The 18,184-nt window shown below is 41.6% G+C and overlaps 1 protein-coding gene across 10 annotated transcripts in view; it reads right to left on the bottom strand.

Annotated features, from left to right (window-relative positions):
* LOC103228067 (intraflagellar transport protein 122 homolog) overlaps window positions 1–18,184 on the bottom strand; it is an 89,069-nt gene that overhangs the window by 56,889 nt on the left and 13,996 nt on the right. For 9 of the 10 annotated variants that reach the window (XR_005242041.2, XR_005242042.2, XM_038003487.2 and 6 more), the window contains exons 2-6: window positions 14,251–14,317; window positions 12,533–12,617; window positions 5,560–5,638; window positions 2,597–2,673; window positions 286–352 (exon numbers count right to left, since the gene is read on the bottom strand). Coding sequence is in view for 7 of the 10 variants with exons in the window: in XM_038003487.2 (XP_037859415.2) it covers window positions 286–352; window positions 2,597–2,673; window positions 5,560–5,638; window positions 12,533–12,617; window positions 14,251–14,317 (375 nt within the window). In the remaining 3 variants the exon portion in view is untranslated. The remainder of the gene's footprint in view (window positions 1–285; window positions 353–2,596; window positions 2,674–5,559; window positions 5,639–12,532; window positions 12,618–14,250; window positions 14,318–18,184) is intronic. The other variant, XM_038003488.2, reaches the window with a different exon arrangement.

The following is an 18,184-nucleotide window of genomic DNA, read 5'->3' as shown; positions in this document are numbered from 1 at the left end:
ACAATGACAGCCTCATATTTTCTACAAGCCTCCACTCAGTATAGTTGGGTGTTGAGGCTTGTTGCTAGGTAACTGCATGAAGGCAACTTGTAGTTCTCTTTTGCTTCATGATCAAAGGCATAGGTCTTTCCCATTGAGGAGACCAAAAAAGAAGAAAAAAGGAAATACAAGGGCCTAAACCAACTACTTAACACAAGACCTTCTCCGCTGCATGAAATAATTGGATTTTGAAAGTCTGTGTGGAAGATGAAGGAACATAAATCTTATTGTCAGAGCTGCACTTACCTGCAGCAGATGATCTTGCTGCTTGATTTGTGTTTGGAGACAGACTTCTGTTCAGGAGACCACAACCCTTCAATGCATAATAATATAAAAGAAGATGGATTGGTTGGAATACTACCCAGCAATAAAAAGGAACAAATAATTGAAACATACAACAACTTAGATGGATCTCCAGGACTTTATGCTGAATGAAAAAACACAATCTCAAAAGGTCATATACTTACTGTACGATTCTATTTCTATAACATTCTTGAATGACAACATTATAGAAATGGAGAACGGATTTGTGGTTACCAGGGTTTGGAAATAACTGGAGGTAAGGTGAGTAGATATGACAGTAAGTGGTAACTCCATGGTGATGGCTTAGCTCTGTGTTGCACTGGTGGTAATCTACACATGTGATAAAACAACAGAACTATATAATATACACACTTTGTGCCAGTCTCAGTTTCCTAGTCTTGATATTGTATAATAGTTACATAAGATGGATCCACTAGGGGAAACTGGATGAAAAGTACATAGACTTCTTGATACCATCTTTGTAACTTACTATGAATCTATAATTCTTTCAGAAGAAAAATAAGATAGATTGGTAAAGTGCCAGCCAACTTTTCAGGGATCTGACTCTCAAAGAAATGACAATTTCGCTGTTCATAACTCTGACATTGCAACCAGGATATAACCTAGCATTTAAAATAACAATGCTGCTTTCTGAAAATCTAGTTTTCTTTCACAGGTCTCAATCACAACACATAGACCCTATCTGAGCTGTGCCTCTTCCATGGCATACTGGTCACCTAAGGCTTGCTCCTCCCTGTCCCAGATGCCCTGGCTCAGTGCCTCATAGCAACAAGTATATGTCTAGATAACATAGGCAAATTATTCTATTTGCCAAGTTGCGAAGTACAATCAAGAAGGTAACTCCAGTGCACAAATATATAGCCAAGTGCAACATCAAACAAGTTATTTTTTGCCTTTCCCCTGGTCCAAAACGCTTCTCCAAATATTTTGACTTGTGCACATGTTATCTGTGTTCCACTAAGCCTGCCTGGAGCTCCCAGCTGGAGGAACCTCCTTCTTCCTGGGCCTCCTTCAGCAGTGCCTAGCAGGGCAGGCTTTCTATGTAATCACCTGGTCTAAGGTCCAAGCCCTGGTTCCTCTACCTACTAGCTAAGGGATCTTTACCTCTTTTTCATCAGTAGGGTGGGAATAATACCTGACACCTCAGGGGCTGTCATAAAGCTCAAATAAAAATTCATTTCTAATCCTCAGAACAGTGCCTAGCACACTGCAAGCATTCAACTTTAATATTGTATTTTTTAAAATCCCACCTTCCCCTAAGACCATAAGTTCCTTGAGGGTAGGGATTCTATTTTGTCTTTTTAATCTTCCAGTATAAGCATACAGACCAGTGCTTCACATGAAGAAAATGCTATAAAATACGTTAAACAAATGATAGGCCTTTCTCCATGTATTTATACAATTGGCTTTCAATTCCATTCTCTCTTTTGAACCTCAGAACCAGAACCGTATCAGTGAGACAGTGAGTAGCATGCTCCTTTTAGATAAGGGAACTGAAACACTGAGAGGGATTAGGCCTCTGACTCCTCATCTAGTGACTCCATTGTATCCACTAAGCAAGGAACACAGACTGATAGAGCTGAAAACAGAATTAACCATTAATGGAAATAACCTATAAGCCTCTGCCCAATTTCACTCCCTTCCTCCCTCCATAGACATTTTACTGATACCTCTTTTGTGCCAGTACTACACCAGCGCTGTAATGCTGGCACGGGACCATGGCCAGGATGAACTCCTCAAGGTGTTCAGCCCCTCAGGGAGGACAGCTACAGCTGCCCCAACAAGTAATGATGACAAACTGTGCAAGAAGTACAACTGCAACAGTGAAGAATTTCACATACACACAGATGTGGGTCAATACAAAGGTGAGGACAACTGCACTGTCCCTGCCACGGTGAGTCAGGGAAGGCTTCCTAGAGGCAGTAACACCAAGGGAAGGCTTCCCAGAGGCAGCAACATCAAGTTATGCCTGTGCCCTCCCAATCTTCTTACCATTTCCTTTGCTGGGGCCCTTCCTGTAGTCTCTGATGTCTTACCAGAGTAAAGGTCACCATTCACTATCTTGGTTTCTACACGATTTAAAGAATAACTGTCAGCCTCCCCTCAGCCATTGAAGGCAGAGAAGTAATATTAACTCTCTCAGGATAAAATCACCATATTCTGAATGCATTTCAGCATTTTTAGCCCAGATTTTCAGTTATTTCAGGACAGGACATCAGGAATCAGAACCTACCAAAGTCACTGGAGGAACAAGATGCCAGTTGATGAGTAATAGGATTGTAGGAGACACACTGTATAGCATCATTGTGCCTGGGAAGTAAACAACTGTAGATTACTATGCAGCAAACCACAAACATTTCAGTGGCTACAACTGAAGATTTTAATAATGAGCCCACAGCCTCTGACTACAGACCACTTGCACTTCTGCAAGTGACCAACAAAAAGCACAGAAATTAATTCTCCTACTCCAATAATTAATTCTTCTCACCTACTGTTTTCTTTTTTATAGAGATGGGGACTCGCTTTTGGCCAGGTTGGTTTTGAATGCTTGGCCACAAGCAATCCTTCCACCTTGGCCTTTAGGTGCTTTATTTGTGGTTGTTACTCTTACTGTTTTGCGGAGGCCCAGGAATGTAAGATGGAGGTGCAATGAAAACATTACAGACCAAGATCTGGAAACATGAGAGATCCTTCGACAACAATGAAAACTGAGCAAATCATGTACCATGCATGGCATCTCAGCCCCAGTTTTATTCCTTCACTTGTGGGTAATACTTTACTTACAACATCACTCATTCATTCATTCATTTATTCAAAAATTATTTGTTGATTTGTACACCCATGTTCACAGCAGCATTATTCATAATAGCTAAGAAGTGGAAGCAACACAAGTGTCCATCAACAGATGAATGGATAAAGAAAATGTGGTCTATATATATAAAGGAATAATATTCAGACTTAAAAAGGAAGGAAGCTGAGCCCAGTGGCTTACACCTGTCATCCCAGCAGTTTGGGCACCCGAGGGAGGATTGTTTGAGCTCAGGAGTCATAGTGAGACCTCATCTTCACAAAAAATAATAATAATAAAGAAAAAAAGGAAGTAAATTCTGACACATGCTACAACACAGATGAGCCTTGAGGACATTACGTGAAATGAAATAACCCAGCCACAAAAGAACAAATATTGTATGACTCTACTTATATGAGGTATGTAAAGCAGTCAAACTCAGAGAGAAAGAAAGCAGAATGGTGGTTTTCAGGGGCTGGGGGTAGGAGACAAGGGTGAGCAGGTAATTTGAAAGATATAGAATTTTAGTTTAGCAGGATAAAAGAGTTTGGGAGATTGGTTGCACAACAATGTAAATGTATTTAACATTAAACTATAAACTTAAAAAGTAGTTAATATGATAAATTTTATGTCATGTATATTTTACCACAATTGAAAAGAGGCCAGGTGCAGTGGCTCATACCTGTAATCCCAGTAGTCAGAGGACAGATTGAGCCAAGGAGTTCAAGACCAATATGGGCAACAAAGTGAAACCCTGCCTCTACCAAGAAAAAAAAATTTAAAAATTGGCCAGGTGTAGTGGTGTGCACCTGCAGTTCCAGCTATTTGGGAAGCTGAAGTAAGAGCATTATTTGAGCCTGGGAGGATGTAGTTGCAGTGAGCTAGGTACCACTGTGCTGTAGCCTGGGAGACAGAGCAAGACCCAATCAAGAAGGGAAGGGAAGGGGAGGAAAGAAGGAAGGAGGGAGGAAGGGAGGGAGGGAGGAAGGGAGGGAGGAAAGGAGGAAGGGAGGAAGGGAGGAAGGGAAAGAAAAAGAAAGAAAGAAAAAGAAAGAAAGAAAGAAAGAAAGAAAGAAAGAGAGAGAGAGAGAGAAAGAAAGAAAGAGAGAGAGAAGAAAGAGAAAGAAAGAAAGAAAAGAAAGAAAGAAAGAAAGAAAGAAAGAAAAGAAAGAAAAGAAAGAAAGAAAGAAAGAGAGAGAGAAAGAAAGAAAGAGAGAGAGAAGAAAGAGAAAGAAAGAAAGAAAAGAAAGAAAGAGAGAGAGAGAGAGAAAGAAAGAATTGGTGAGTGCCAATTATGGATGGGCTAGGCATTGTATCAGGGACACAAGAGTGAGAAAAAAAAAAAAGATGCAGTATCTGCTCTTATGGAACTTAGGAAGGAAGGAAGGAAGGAAGGAAGGAAGGAGAAAGAAAAAGAAAGAGAGAGAGAGGGAGGGAGGGAGGGAAAGAGAGAGAGAGAGAGAGAAAGAAAGAAAGAAAGAAAGAAAAGAAAAGAAAGAAAAAGAAAGAAAGAAAGAAAGAAAGAAAGAAAGAAAGAAGAAAGAAAGAAAGAAGGAAGGAAGGAAGGAAGGAAGGGAAAAGAAAAGAAAAGAAAAGGAAGGAAGGAAGGAAGGAAGGAAGGAAGGAAGGAAGGAAGGAAGGAAGGAAGGAAAGAAAGAAAGAAAGAAAGAAAGAAAGAAAGAAAGAAAGAAAGAAAGAAAGAAAGAAAGAAAGAGAAAGAAAGAAATTGGTGAGTACCAAGTATGGGCTAGGCATCGTATCAGGGACACAAGAGTGAGAAAAAAAAACAGATGCAGTATCTGCTCTTATGGAACTTACAGGCTGATGAGCAATACGAATCAGTCACCAGAATAAATCTAAAACTGCAATTGTGAGAAATGCCTCAAAAGAGATCTGCCCCAGCCTAGAGAGGCAGGAAAGTCCTTACAAAGAAAGTGACATTTGAGTCTGAGATTTGCAGGGTAAGTAGGGACTAACTAGTAGAGAAACAGGGGAAGAACACAGCAGATCCCCAATAGTGAGATGAGGCCTGGAGCACACTGACCCCAAGTTTCTGACATTTGACACTGGGTGGATATAACGCCATTCTCTGAGATAGGGCCACTGGAAGATGACAGGTTGGGGGTGGGATAAAGTCTACAATGTCAGATGAACTGAGATGAGCTTCATGAAAGCACCTGGCCCAGTGCTGACCACGCCAGTAAGTGGCCAAGAAATATTCATTATCTTACTCACTACTCAATCTTCCTATACCAACCACACACACCCACAACTTAATTTCAAGTTCAATTTAAGAGAAAAAAGTTTTCTCCTACATCTTTTCTAAGATGTAGCCTCTAAGAGGCTTTTGCTGCAATTATTCAATAAGCATCAAACTCATAATACTGTACACCTAAATGGTTACTTACGTGTACTTCAGAATGCCTTCCAGTTTTGATGTCCAGATAATAACGCTTTTGTCAGCTGATCCAGAAGCAAAGCGCTTGCCTAAAAGTGTTTTTAAAATGGAAAGTCTTATATTTATCTTAAACCAGCATTTCCCAGAGAGAATTCTTTAGAAAACTAGTTCTTTAAGGTACCTAATAAGTGTTAGCTTCTTTACTACTTCTTATCAGTACTGGGAGGCAGGACCTTGGAGTCAGAATATTTGGGTTCCAAACCTGCTTTGTCTGACACTGAGTAAACAGAGATGTATTGGGGGCCTACTACTATGTAGTTGTCATGTTCTATGCTAGGGATCAAGTAATGATTAAAACACACATGATCCCTACTTTATAAAGTTTAGTCTAGTGTAAGTAGGAGGCATCAAATTAATCTAACAAAAATACAACGTGGTAAGACACAGATCCTATGAAAGAGAATAACTAGGGAACCTGATTTACTTTTTTACTTAAATTTTTATTTTTGACAAATAATATCTACTTATGAAGTACAATGTGATATTTTATGTACATACACATTGAAGAATGATTAAGCTAATTAACATATCCATCACTGCAGATACTTTTTTTTTATAGTGAGAACATTTAAAATCTATTCCTGGCTGGGCACGGTGGCTCATGCCTGTAATCCCAGCATTTTGGGGGGCCAAGGCAGGTGGATCACGAGGTCAGGAGATGGAGACCATCCTGGCTAACACAGTGAAATCCCGTTTGGTAAAAATACAAAAACAAAATTAGCCAGGCCTGGTGGCAGGTGACTGTAGTCCCAGCTACTCGGAAAGCTGAGGCGGGAGAATGGCGTGAACCCAGGAGGTGGAGCGTGCAGTGAGCCGAGATCTTACCACTGCACTTCAGCCTGGGCAACAGAGCGAGACTCCATCTCAAAAAAAAATCTATTCTTGTACCAGTTTTGAAAAATAGGCTATTATTAACTATGGTCACCATGCTGTGCAACAGATCTCAAAAATGTACTCCTTTTGTCTGACTGAAACTACCCTTTGGTCAACATCTCCTGGGGGACCTAATTTAGATGAGGGAAGGTTTCTCTAAGGATGAGATCCTTCAGTGGAGACCTAAAGGATGAGCAGAGCTTAGCCAGATGTAGAGAGGAGAAAGACCCATCCACATGGATGGAACAGATGTGCAAAGGCCCTGAAGCAGGAAAAGCCTGGCATGTCTGAGGGAATGAGCAGAGTCATCATGGAACTGAGGGAAGGGTGAAGTGGGTTGTGGAAGGATCTCTTGGGACCTCAGGGACACATTAGAGGCCTTGCTCTTTATCCTAACGCAATGCAAAGCCAAAGAAAGGTTTTAAGCAAAGAGTGGTAGATCAGATTTGCATTTTCATACTACTTGGGCTTTATGAAGGAACAGACTGGAGAGAGGCAACATATAATAAGTAATTTGTTATTAATTATACTGTTACACATTTATAAGTATTTGGGAGAGGATCATGGTATCATGGCAGCAAACAACGGGGTCTTCACCTACTCTGGTGAAAGATGAGGAATAAGAGGTAAGCATGAGCCACATTCTGTACACCTTAAGGACTTTCAGACTTTATTCACAGGGCAAATGGAAGGTGACCTTGGGCAAGTCACTGTTCTCTGAGCCTCAATGCCTTCATCTGAAACACAGGAATAGTATCTTCCTCAGTCTTTTTGTGGGACTCAACTAAGATAGTATCTGTAAAGTATCTTTTTTTTTTTTTTTTTTTTTTTTTTTTTGAGACCAAGTCTCACTCTGTTGCCCAGGCTGGAGTGCAGTGGCACGATCTCAGCTCACTACAACCTCTGACTCCCAGATTCAAGCGATTCTCCTGCATCAGTCTCCCAAGTAGCTGGGACTACAGGCGCCCACCACCACACCCGGCTAATCTTTTGTATTTTTCGTAGAGATGGGGTTTCTCCATGTTGGGCAGGCTGGTCTTGAACTCCTGACCTCAGGTGATCTGCCTCCCAAAGTGCTGGGATTACAGGCATGAGTCACCACCCCTGGCCCTTTCTGAGACGGAGTCTAGCTCTGTCACCCAGGCCAGAGAGTAGTGGCATAATCTCGGCTCACTGCAACCTCCGCCTCTCAGGTTCAAGCAATTCTCCTGCCTAAGCCTCCCAAGTAGCTGGGATTACAGGCACACACCACCATGCCTGGCTAATTTCTGTATATTTAGTAGAGATGGGGTTTCACTGTGTTGACCAGGCTTGTCTCGAACTCCTGACCTCGTGATCCACCTGCCTTGGCTTCCCAAAGTACTGGGATCACAAGCATGAGCCCCACGCCCGGCCAACTACCTTTTATAGTAGCTGAAATAGTAGATATTAGGGTGAGCCGTATGATATTGTTGCAAATACTAAAGAAACAAAGAAACTGCTCTTACTATTTCCATCACTCCTCCTTCATCCTGGTAGGTACCAGGTGATGTGATGAAAAGCATAAGCTTTGGGCTCAGAGTCTCTGGGTCAGAATTCCTAGAGATCTCACTGAACAGCTGTATGACCCAAACAAGCTACTAAAGGGCTCTATGATTTCCTTATTTGAAAAATGGATATGTTAGTATTTACCTCATGGTTGGTGTGAAGATTAAATGAGTGTATGTATGTGTGTACATACAGTTGACCCCTGAACAACATGAGTTTTAACTACATGAGTCCACTTTTATATGTGAATTTTCTTTTGCCTCTGTCTCCCTGGCACAGCGTCACTAACCCCTCCTCTTCCTCCTCCTCCTCCTCCTCCTCCTCAGCCTATTCAACCTGAAAACAATGAAGACGAAGACCTTTATGATGATCCACTTCCATTTAATGAAGAGTGTATATTTTTCTTTTTTCTCAATTAACATTTTGTCTAGCTTACTTATTTTAAGAATACAATATATAATACATATAATATTAAAAATGTGTTAACTGTTTATGTTACAGGTAAGGCTTGTGGTCAACAGTAGGCTATTAATAGTGAAGTTTTGGGGGGTTCAGAAATTACATGCAGATTTTTTACTGCACAGGGAGTGGCACCCCCAACCCCTGTGTTGCTTAGAACTGGGCCTGGAAAAGAAGCAACACTAAAAAAAAATTAGCTATTTCTATTATTTCTTCATATTATATTGTTTTTCTTGAACAAAAAAAACTATGTCTTACATACTTTTATATCATGGTTGCTCATTAAATACTTATTAAACTTGGGCCAGGAGCAGTGGCTCACGCCTGTAATCCCAGCACTTTGGGAGGCCGACGTGGGCGGATCACAAGGTCAGGAGTTTGAGACCAGCCTGAACAATGTGGTGAAACCCTGTCTCTACTAAAAATACAAAAATTAGCTGGGCATGGTGGTGTGCACCTGTAGTCCCAGCTATTCAGGAGGCTGAGGTAGGAGAATCGCTTGAACCAGGGAGTCGGAGGTTGCCGTGAGCTGAGATCGTACCACTGCACTCCAGCCTGGGCGACAGAGCGAGATTTTGTCTCAAAAAAAAAAAAAAAAAAAAAAAAGCATTAAACTTAAGGGAGAAATCAGAAACAAGTAGACTTAAAAGAGCAATTCAGTGTATCTCAATCTTCAGGTCTGAAAGGAAAAAACCAGTTCCGAGGACTAAAAGACTTTTTAATCATCATACAGGTGTCATGAAGAGGCAGCATGATACACCAGAAAGAACGAGGGCTCTGCAGTCAGAGGACCTGGGTTAGGCCTGCCTCTGCCACCATCACCTGTAACTGCTCCAAGTCTGTTTTCTCATCTTTGAGCAGAGATAAGAGTCCCCTTGCTGCCTGCTTCAGAGAGTTGTTGGGAGCATCAAATGAGATGTGTGTGACATGACTCTGGAAAGTGCTGTGCAAATGCCACTACTGACGGGTCACACTCTGACATCCCCAAGTGCCTTAATGGTGTTGCAGGTCAAAGAGTCCTGCTATGCTTATAAACACCAGAGGTATCAGAGGCCCAATAGCTCTTCTGTACCTACTGGGCCTTATACCGGGCCCTTGACTGGCCCACGTTTCTCAAGAGCCACTAGGATGAGACAGAAACAGTTCAGCTCTCCAGCCTCCCTCCTCACAGGTCTCCCTAAAACATTATTCTGAACTTGAACTCAAACATGCACACACACACACACACACAAAAAAAAAATATGACTACCATGGTATAGCACACCTGACTATAAAGCCAGAAATTAGTTTTGTCTTTGGGCCAACCTGCTGCATGGCCTTGGCAAGTCACATGACCTGTCTTTTTTTTTTTAGAGACGGAGTCTAGCTCTGTCACCTAGGCCAGATTTTAGGGAGTCTCACTATGTTGCCCAGGCTGGTCTCAATCCTGCCTTAAGCAATTTTCCCAACTTCAGGCTCCCAGAGCTTTAGGATTATAGTAGGATTATAGGCATGAGCCACCGTGCCCGGCCAATTGTCTATGTCTTTATGCAGGGCTAAAGTGAAGAGACTGGACTAATCAGACTAAATTATATGCACGAAATTCTGCATATATATGAAGAATCTACATTTTTCTAGAAAGTAGTCTAAAGCTTCCATCTGACTATCAAAGAGGCCCATCAGCCAAAAGAAGTTAAAAATCTGGGACTGGAATGATCTCCAAGGTTCATTCAAGCATTATAACATTACAATTTTGTGACTTCTTGGCAGTGGCTACAGAATGTTATCTCTAATGTTATCCATTTGACACATGAAGAAATCGTGACTCAGATTCAATAACCAGCTCAAACTCACAGAATTCTGGTGTTGGGTTGGGGTTGGAACTCACAACTGTCTCATTCCAAAGCCCATGTTCTTCCCACTAATCCTATGCTGTGGGACAACATGCATTATTTTAAAATAAATTTAAATCTCAGTTTCATGCATCACTTCCCTTCCTTCCCAACCCACCTGGTACCCCAACTGTAACAATCCTTCAACCCCACCAGAACCTACTACTTCTCCATCGCTGTCCTCTCTCTCTTCATTATTCAGCCAACAATTCAAGGTTAATGTACATATTTATTTATTTATTTATTTATTTATTTATTTATTTATTTAGAGATGGAGTCTGGCTCTGTCGCCCAGGCTGGAGTGCAGTGGCCGGATCTCAGCTCACTGCAAGCTCCGCCTCCCGGGTTTATGCCATTCTCCTGCCTCAGCCTCCCGAGTAGCTGGGACTACAGGCGCCGCCACCTCGCCCGGCTAGTTTTTTGTATTTTTTAGTAGAGACGGGGTTTCACCGTGTTTTGCCAGGATGGTCTCGATCTCCTGACCTCGTGATCCACCTGTCTCGGCCTCCCAAAGTGCTGGGATTACAGGCTTGAGCCACCGCGCCTGGCCTCATAATTATTTATCTGTATACACTTTCTGCTCCCTTGCCCTCCTACTTCATCTTCAAATGTGCTTGCAAAACCACCTCTGGTTAAACTCATCTCTTCTGTCTCACAACTATGCAGCTCAAAATGGCTGGAGAAAAAGACATAATCACACCAACTAATCTCACTTTCAATTCATGATCACAACCTTCAAGAGGGCCCTTCATGTCACTGGGGATCTCACTACACCTCCCGGGTCCACTCTCTGAGGCAGTGATTTTACACTTTTTCTTTTCTCTTCAACTCTCTGAAACCTCCCTTCCCCATTGTCACTCTCAGTTGATGTTGCTTCCTATTTCACTGAAGAAAAAAAAAAATGGAATTGAGAATTTCCATTAGATTCCTACTACCACACTGTCCCCATTTGCTGGCCTCTGCAGTTCCTACCATACCCCTATCTAAAGCAAACACCCTGTCTATGCCCTAGATCCCATCTCCTCTTGCCTACTCAACTCTGTTCCAGCAGTCCTCTCCCCTCTCCTATATCAACTTTTCTCAAATTCAGCATGTGTAAAACTGAATTTCTGATCTTCAACTATAAGTTTTCTCTACCTGCAGTCTTTTCCATCTCTGTCGGGGGGCAACTCCATCTTTTCAGTCCTCAGGTCAAAAACTTTGACTTCTTTTTCTTCACAGCCCATATCCAATCTGTCAGACAATCCAGTTGGCTCCACCCTCCCATTATATCCAGAGTCTGATCATTTCTCACCACCTCCTCTGCCCCTACAGAGGTCTGAGCCACCATCACCCTTGTCTGGATGATGCTTTCTCACTCAGATGTCCCAACCCTCACCTCTTGCAGGTTGTTTTCCAACTCAGCAACTAGAAGGATCCTTTTAAAATATAAATCAGATTAGATCCCTTCTCTGCTGAGGACCTTTCAGTAGTTCCATTTTGATTGAGAATCAAAATCTTTATGATGGCCAGCCTGATCTGACCACCCCATGTCTGTTACCACTTTATCCTCATCCTCTACAATTCCTGATTCTCTTTGATCCAGCTCCTAGTAGGCACACCCACACCTAAGGGCCTTTGCAATGGCTCTTCCTCTGCAAGGAGTTCTCGTCCCCCAGATGCCCACTGGCACAATCTCATTGCCGCCTGACTTCAAAGTCTTTGCTCACCTGTCCTCATCTCAATGAGCCCACCTTCACTAGTCTAATTCAATACTGCACCCAACCCCCTGCCCTGCCCAGCACTCTCAATCCCCCTCACACTGCTCTACTTTTTCTTCTTCCATAACAGTTATCACCTTCCAGCATACTGCTTAATTTACCTTTTTACTATGTTTACTGTATGTCTTCCCTCATACTCTCTTCCTCCCTCACTTCTCACCACCACCCCATAAAACAGAAGCCCCATAAGGGGAGGGGCCACCGTTTTTTTCTCTGAAGTATCTCAAGCATCTTGAACAGCACCTGGAATATAGATCGCCTCAATAAATACTTGGTAGATTGAATGACTGAATTGAAGTCTAAGCAACTTCACTATCTTCTGAACTTGCAAGTTGTACTCTAGCTTATTAGAAATAATTAAAAAGTGACTAAGGAGAAAAATGAACAATGATGAGGCCATCATAGAGAATGGAAACCCAGAGCAGCCTTTTACCATCCTTCGCATATGCCACACAGTACACAGTGTCTTTGTGTCCCTTGAGGGGCTGAAGTAAGGTGCCATCAGAGGTGTCATAAACCTGGCAAAAGAGACAAATACAGATTATCTGTGTGATATCTATTAGTCAGAATTCCTGCAGGGTTGCTACTGCTATTTTTGTTTTTATAACAATACACATGTCAATATTCTAAATTTGTATCCAATAAAAACTATACGGTGAAACCAAAAACAACGTGACTTAAAGTTGGGTAACCAAGAAGTAAAGGTCCCAGGTCTATGTACTACTGTGTGACCAGGAATATACCACTAATTCTTAAGAACCAAAGGTTCAATTATTCACTCCATGGAAATGCTTTACACTCATCCTTACCTGAATTCAGATACATGACTAATCAAGGCAGGCCCTTCTAAATAAAACTAGCCCATAAAAAGAGCCAGCTATAACATGATTAAATTTTAGTGCCAGTTCTGCACTAAATCAGCATAATAGAGAGATGTTTCATATTTGCTAACAAGAGTTTGAAAGTTACACAACTCTGGGTTTTCAAGTAGGAGGGAATGTTATAAAACCCAACTGTAGGCCAGACATGGTAGCTCACGCCTATAAACCCAACACTTTGGGAGGCTGAAGCGGGAGAATTGCTTGAAACCAGGAGTTCAAGACCAGCTTGGGCAACAAAGTGAAACCCCATCTCTACCCAAAAAAAAAAAAATCATTTTAATTTAAAAATTAGGTGGGCGAGGTGGTGTGTGTCTACAGTCCTAGCTACTTAGGAGGCTGAGGTGGGAAGATGCCTTAAGCCCAGGAGTTTGAGGCTACAGTGATCTATGATTGCACTACTGCACACCAGCTTGGGCAACAGAGCACGACCCTGTCTCTAAGAAATAAAATACAATAAAATCCAGCTGTAATATAGATTTAGGTATTTGATAGCCATGTGACATCTATTACTACGTGGAGAGTTAAAAACACACCATCTGAGAAATCAAGGGGAAACTTTCTGAAATGGTTATAGTGTTGGAAAAGATAACCTATGTAGAAAAACTTGGATTGTTTACACTGGAGAGAAGTCTGCAGAACAATTTAACCATGTTTTAAGATTATGTAGTTAACCATACAAAGAATGGAGATTAATCAGTCTGCGTATCTAGAGACAACAGAGAAGAGGAAGTAGACTTAAGACAGAGAGATCATACAAAGGTTTTTTGGTCAAACATAAGGGGTTCTCTGAAAATTACTTTTACATGCCTGGATAGGTTCCAGAGAGAGCATATGTTCTTTAAAAATATGAAAAATAGGACAATATCCATACAGAATTGTTTAGGTAGGCCAATGCCTAAAAGTTGGGGTCTGACTTTTCACGGACAGAGCACCTTCAGTCCTGTTGCTTGAATTTTTCTGGGGAACAAAATGTAAACTGACACCAGTCCAGTTTCGAAGGCATTGTGATTGTTTTCAACTCTTTCATGGGTGTCTCAAAGTAAAAAGGGAAAGATTAATGACCCCAAAGGAGGTATTGTTCACAGGTTTTTATCTGATAGTTTACTCGCCTGTTTTAAATAGCCCATTTCCATCCCTATTAAAAAGTAATAAGGAAGGTTTTTCCACCCTTGCCTTTTTAATCTCAAAAAAAAAAAGGGTCAAATTTCAGAGTACTCACAAGAGGGAGGCTGGGGAAGTACTTTAAGAGGAAACTAAAACAAAATCCTACCAGTAATCTGTTGCCGGCAGCCAGAATCAGTTGAGTTCCATCAGGCTTAAATGCGATGTCATTTATACTGAACAGAAAACAAGGCGAAAAGACAATTAGGAATCAAAATTATGAAGTCTGCTAATGGCCAGGAAAGTAAACTTTATTTCCATTAAGAAACACTGTGTGTGTACTGAGGAGAAAAAGAATGACTAAGAATTGCATTTGTTGCAAATTCCATTCAACCACCATACCACAACAGCCCATTCAATCATGATCCACTCAGTAGTTAGCTCTTTGTCCTGACTTCCTCTTATCCAGAAACCAGACACAAGAAATTATTCAAAGGGTCGACTGTTCAGGGTATTAACTCTTCTAATAATACCATAAAGGCCAGACCACATGAGAGAATGTGTTGTAGCAGGACGGGCGGCAGACAAAACTCCTCAGACACCGAGTTAAAGAAGGAAAGGGTATATTCAGCCGGGGACATCGGCAAGACTCCTGTCTCAAGAGCCAAGCTCCCCGAGTGGGCAATTCCTGTCCCTTTTAAGGGCTCACAAGTCTAAAGGGGTTCGTGTGAGAGAGTCATGATTGATTGAGCAAGCAGGGGGTACATGACTGGGGGCTGCATGCACCAGTAATTAGATCGGAACAAAACAAGATAGGGATTTTCACAGTGCATTTCTATACAATGTCTGTAATCTACAGATAACACAACCAATTAGGTCAGGGGTCGATCTCTAACTACCAGGCCCAGGGTGTGGCACCAGGCTGCCTGCCTGTGGATTTCATTTCTGCCTTTTAGTTTTTACTTCTTCTTTCTTTAGAGGCAGAAATTGGTCATAAGATGATATGAGGTGTGTTCTCCTCCCTTATTCCCCCCTTTTGAGACTCCCACTCATTTTATTAGTGGGAGTTCTCACTTTCATTTTCACTACCCATGTCTTCTTGCAAGACAGATTGATAGTGATTCATATAGTACACTTGTGCTGAAGCATTTTGGTGAACTAAGGTAGCGATGAAGCTTTTTATCATTTGAAGAAGTACACGTAGCAAACAAGGGAGCAGTAAGTAGGTTCCTATTACTATTATAACTCTTATTATAAGAGTTTTAAATTCTCCCAGCGCTGGGAACCATTTTCCAAACATGGTCCCAGGATCAAATCCATGCCACACTTGCACGGGCACATGTGCCAGTTTTGTCATATCTCTAACTATGTCTTCGACTACTTGCCCTTGATTATCTATGTGTAGGCAGCAATTAGTAAGGTTAAATTTCCTACAGACCTCTCCTTCAGCTGCTGGCAAGTAGTCGAGAGCTAATCTATTTTGATAGATAGCATTTCTCATCTGAGTTTCTTGCTTGGCCAGAACAGTCAAGGCTCTGCTAGTTTTATTAGTGATTATTTTTAAGACAGCTTGTAACTGTATGATTTGGTTAATCATGTAAATGGGGGTCTGGTATCCCCACGAGCCGTCTTGTGCCTAAGTAGCAGGCCTATATTGTATGATTCCCTCAGGGGGCCATTTATCATTTTTTCAATTTCTTATAGCTATACTTCTCTTTTCGCGGGAAGCACAGACAGGGAAGCCCGGGAGTTCGCCTGTTTTTAAGGGTAGTTGGAAGAAAGATGGTTTAATAGTGCCAATAACACAACTACCTGCCCACTGATCAGGTAATCTGGCATAAGTTCTATGCCCACATATCCAGTATAATCCAGTGGGGGCTGTCCAGTCCCGGTGGGACTCCAGGTGGGTCCACACGGTTTGCAACTTTGGGAATTTAGTAAATGGATTTCTCTCTGTGTGATTTGAACTCCAATAAGTGACTGTTTTTGTGGTACTATTGGACAGTTTCTGTCTCAGACAACTAAGTCATCTTACTGGGTGAGTGAATTCTTTTCCTTCTCTAGCTATGCAATGTTGCCCAATAATTGAGGTTTTTAGGACCTAGAAATTATCAGGGTGATTCTTTTGAGCCAGGAATTTATCAGGAACTAGGTCTGTAGGTACTAATTCTCAGGCTTCCTATGGCCATTGATCTCTTATTACAGTTCCTCCACATACATAACATGAAGTGACACTGACAGACTGTGCTACATGGTCGGCTAATTGCAAAAACAAATTTCTTGTTTTTCCTGGAATTTCTGGTACTGGCACTTTTAGTTTACAATAGAAGGTTTGAAATACTGGCTCAGGAGAGTGTTTATAAACTTTTCCTCAAACCATGATATTTACTTGAAAATCTAGTCTAGATCCATCAATTTTTAGGGTTCCATGTTCCCCTTTTTTTCCAATGAGGATCAACAGGATTGGTTATTACTAGTTCTAAGGGGTTACATTGTCCCTTAGTACAGGAAGGGTCATTTTTTCCTTTCTGAAGGTGGACTGGATCCTTCTCATTTTTTTTTTAATCCAGGTAGCCTAAATGACACAAGACCAGTATTTACATTTATTTCCACACAGTCCTAATTTATGACAGATGTACTTATTTTCTGCCATATAGCCCCCTTTCTAATTAAGAGAACTATACCTTATTCCTAACTTATTAGTATTAATGACAGTACAGGCATCAAATTTTAAGGTGACTTGTTTAGGCACCCTTTTTTTTCTATTTTGGCTAACACTTTACTCGTATTGTTTATGAGCCCCTAACAGTCTTCTGTTCTTAATCTTATTTTAAAAACTGTGGTTATGGGAGGCTCAGATGGGTCATAACACACATCAGGTTGGTCACTTCCTGGGCTACATACCTTGTATAGTATAACATTATACAAACAAGTTCTTTTTAGAGTTCCAGTACACTTATAATAACCATAAAATAATAGGACCGTAGCAATCTTTTGTCCTATCTCAGTGACTTGATGTATACACTGGGAACAGCTCTCAGTCTGAGGAAGGTCAGTTGGAAGTCCTTACTGTACAAGTCCAAATTTTAAGGAAAATGAGTCCCGTGAAGACTTTCCTCATGCTTCAGCCATGCGTGGACCAGTCAGCTTCCGGGTGTGACTGGAGCAGGGTTTGTCGAGTTCTTCAGAGTCACTTTGCAGGGGCTGGCAAAGCTGCTCCCATCCACGTATTGCTCACAGTCTACTGATGTTTAAGGATGGTCTCAGAGGTTGCGCCTGCTAGAATAAACCGAGTCTGACACCTCTACACAGTTATGTTCAATTAGGCTCTTTGATACCGAGAGCAAGGTTGTGGTGGGGTTTAGAATGTTACAAACTTCAATGCTTATGTGGGGATTTTCACATAGCAAGCTTTGGTACTTGGTTAATCTAGCATTTGTTAACCAATGATGTCCTTTGGTATTTAATGAAGTTACCACAGCGTGGAGGGCCTTTATATTCAGGTTTTGTCTAAGGGTTAGTTTATCTGCTTCTTGTGCTAACAGGGCCATGGTTGCTAGGGCCGTTAGACCTGGGGACCAGTCTTTGGAAACTCTGTCTAGTTGTTTTGAGACATAGGCTTGGCCAGGGTCCCACAGTCCGGCTTAAAACTCCAAACAAAACTCTACATTCTATGTGTCAGAAAGATTAAAAAATGGCTGTTTTGTCAGGTCAGGTAGCCTCAGGGCTGGGGCCGACATGAGTTTTTCTTTTAACTCATGAAAACCTTGTTGCTGTTGGTTGTAACAGATGTAGTTTACCTAATCTACATTTTTATTAACTGTCACCCACCAAAATATTGACTTAAATCCTGCAGCTATTTGATTTCCAGCTTTAACTTGATCTGGTATTCCTCGTGGGACTCCAGTTGCATCTAAATAGACATGAGGGTCGAAAGATCCATAAGCGGCTTCTCTTGCTTTTATGATGTCTTATTTTTTTTCCTTCCAGTTGATGAAATGCCAGGGTGAAAGGGATAGCCAATTGGACTAAAGTACAAGTGCCACTCCAGTTATTCGGCAGAGTGCCTAGTAAATGTCCACCACAATACCACCACACATCCA

This window comes from Chlorocebus sabaeus, chromosome 22 (genome assembly GCF_047675955.1).
Source record: "Chlorocebus sabaeus isolate Y175 chromosome 22, mChlSab1.0.hap1, whole genome shotgun sequence".
Classification (NCBI taxonomy): Eukaryota; Metazoa; Chordata; class Mammalia; order Primates; family Cercopithecidae; genus Chlorocebus; species Chlorocebus sabaeus.
The sequence above is the reverse complement of the archived record's forward strand: the minus strand, read 5'-3'. Positions and strand labels throughout refer to the sequence as shown.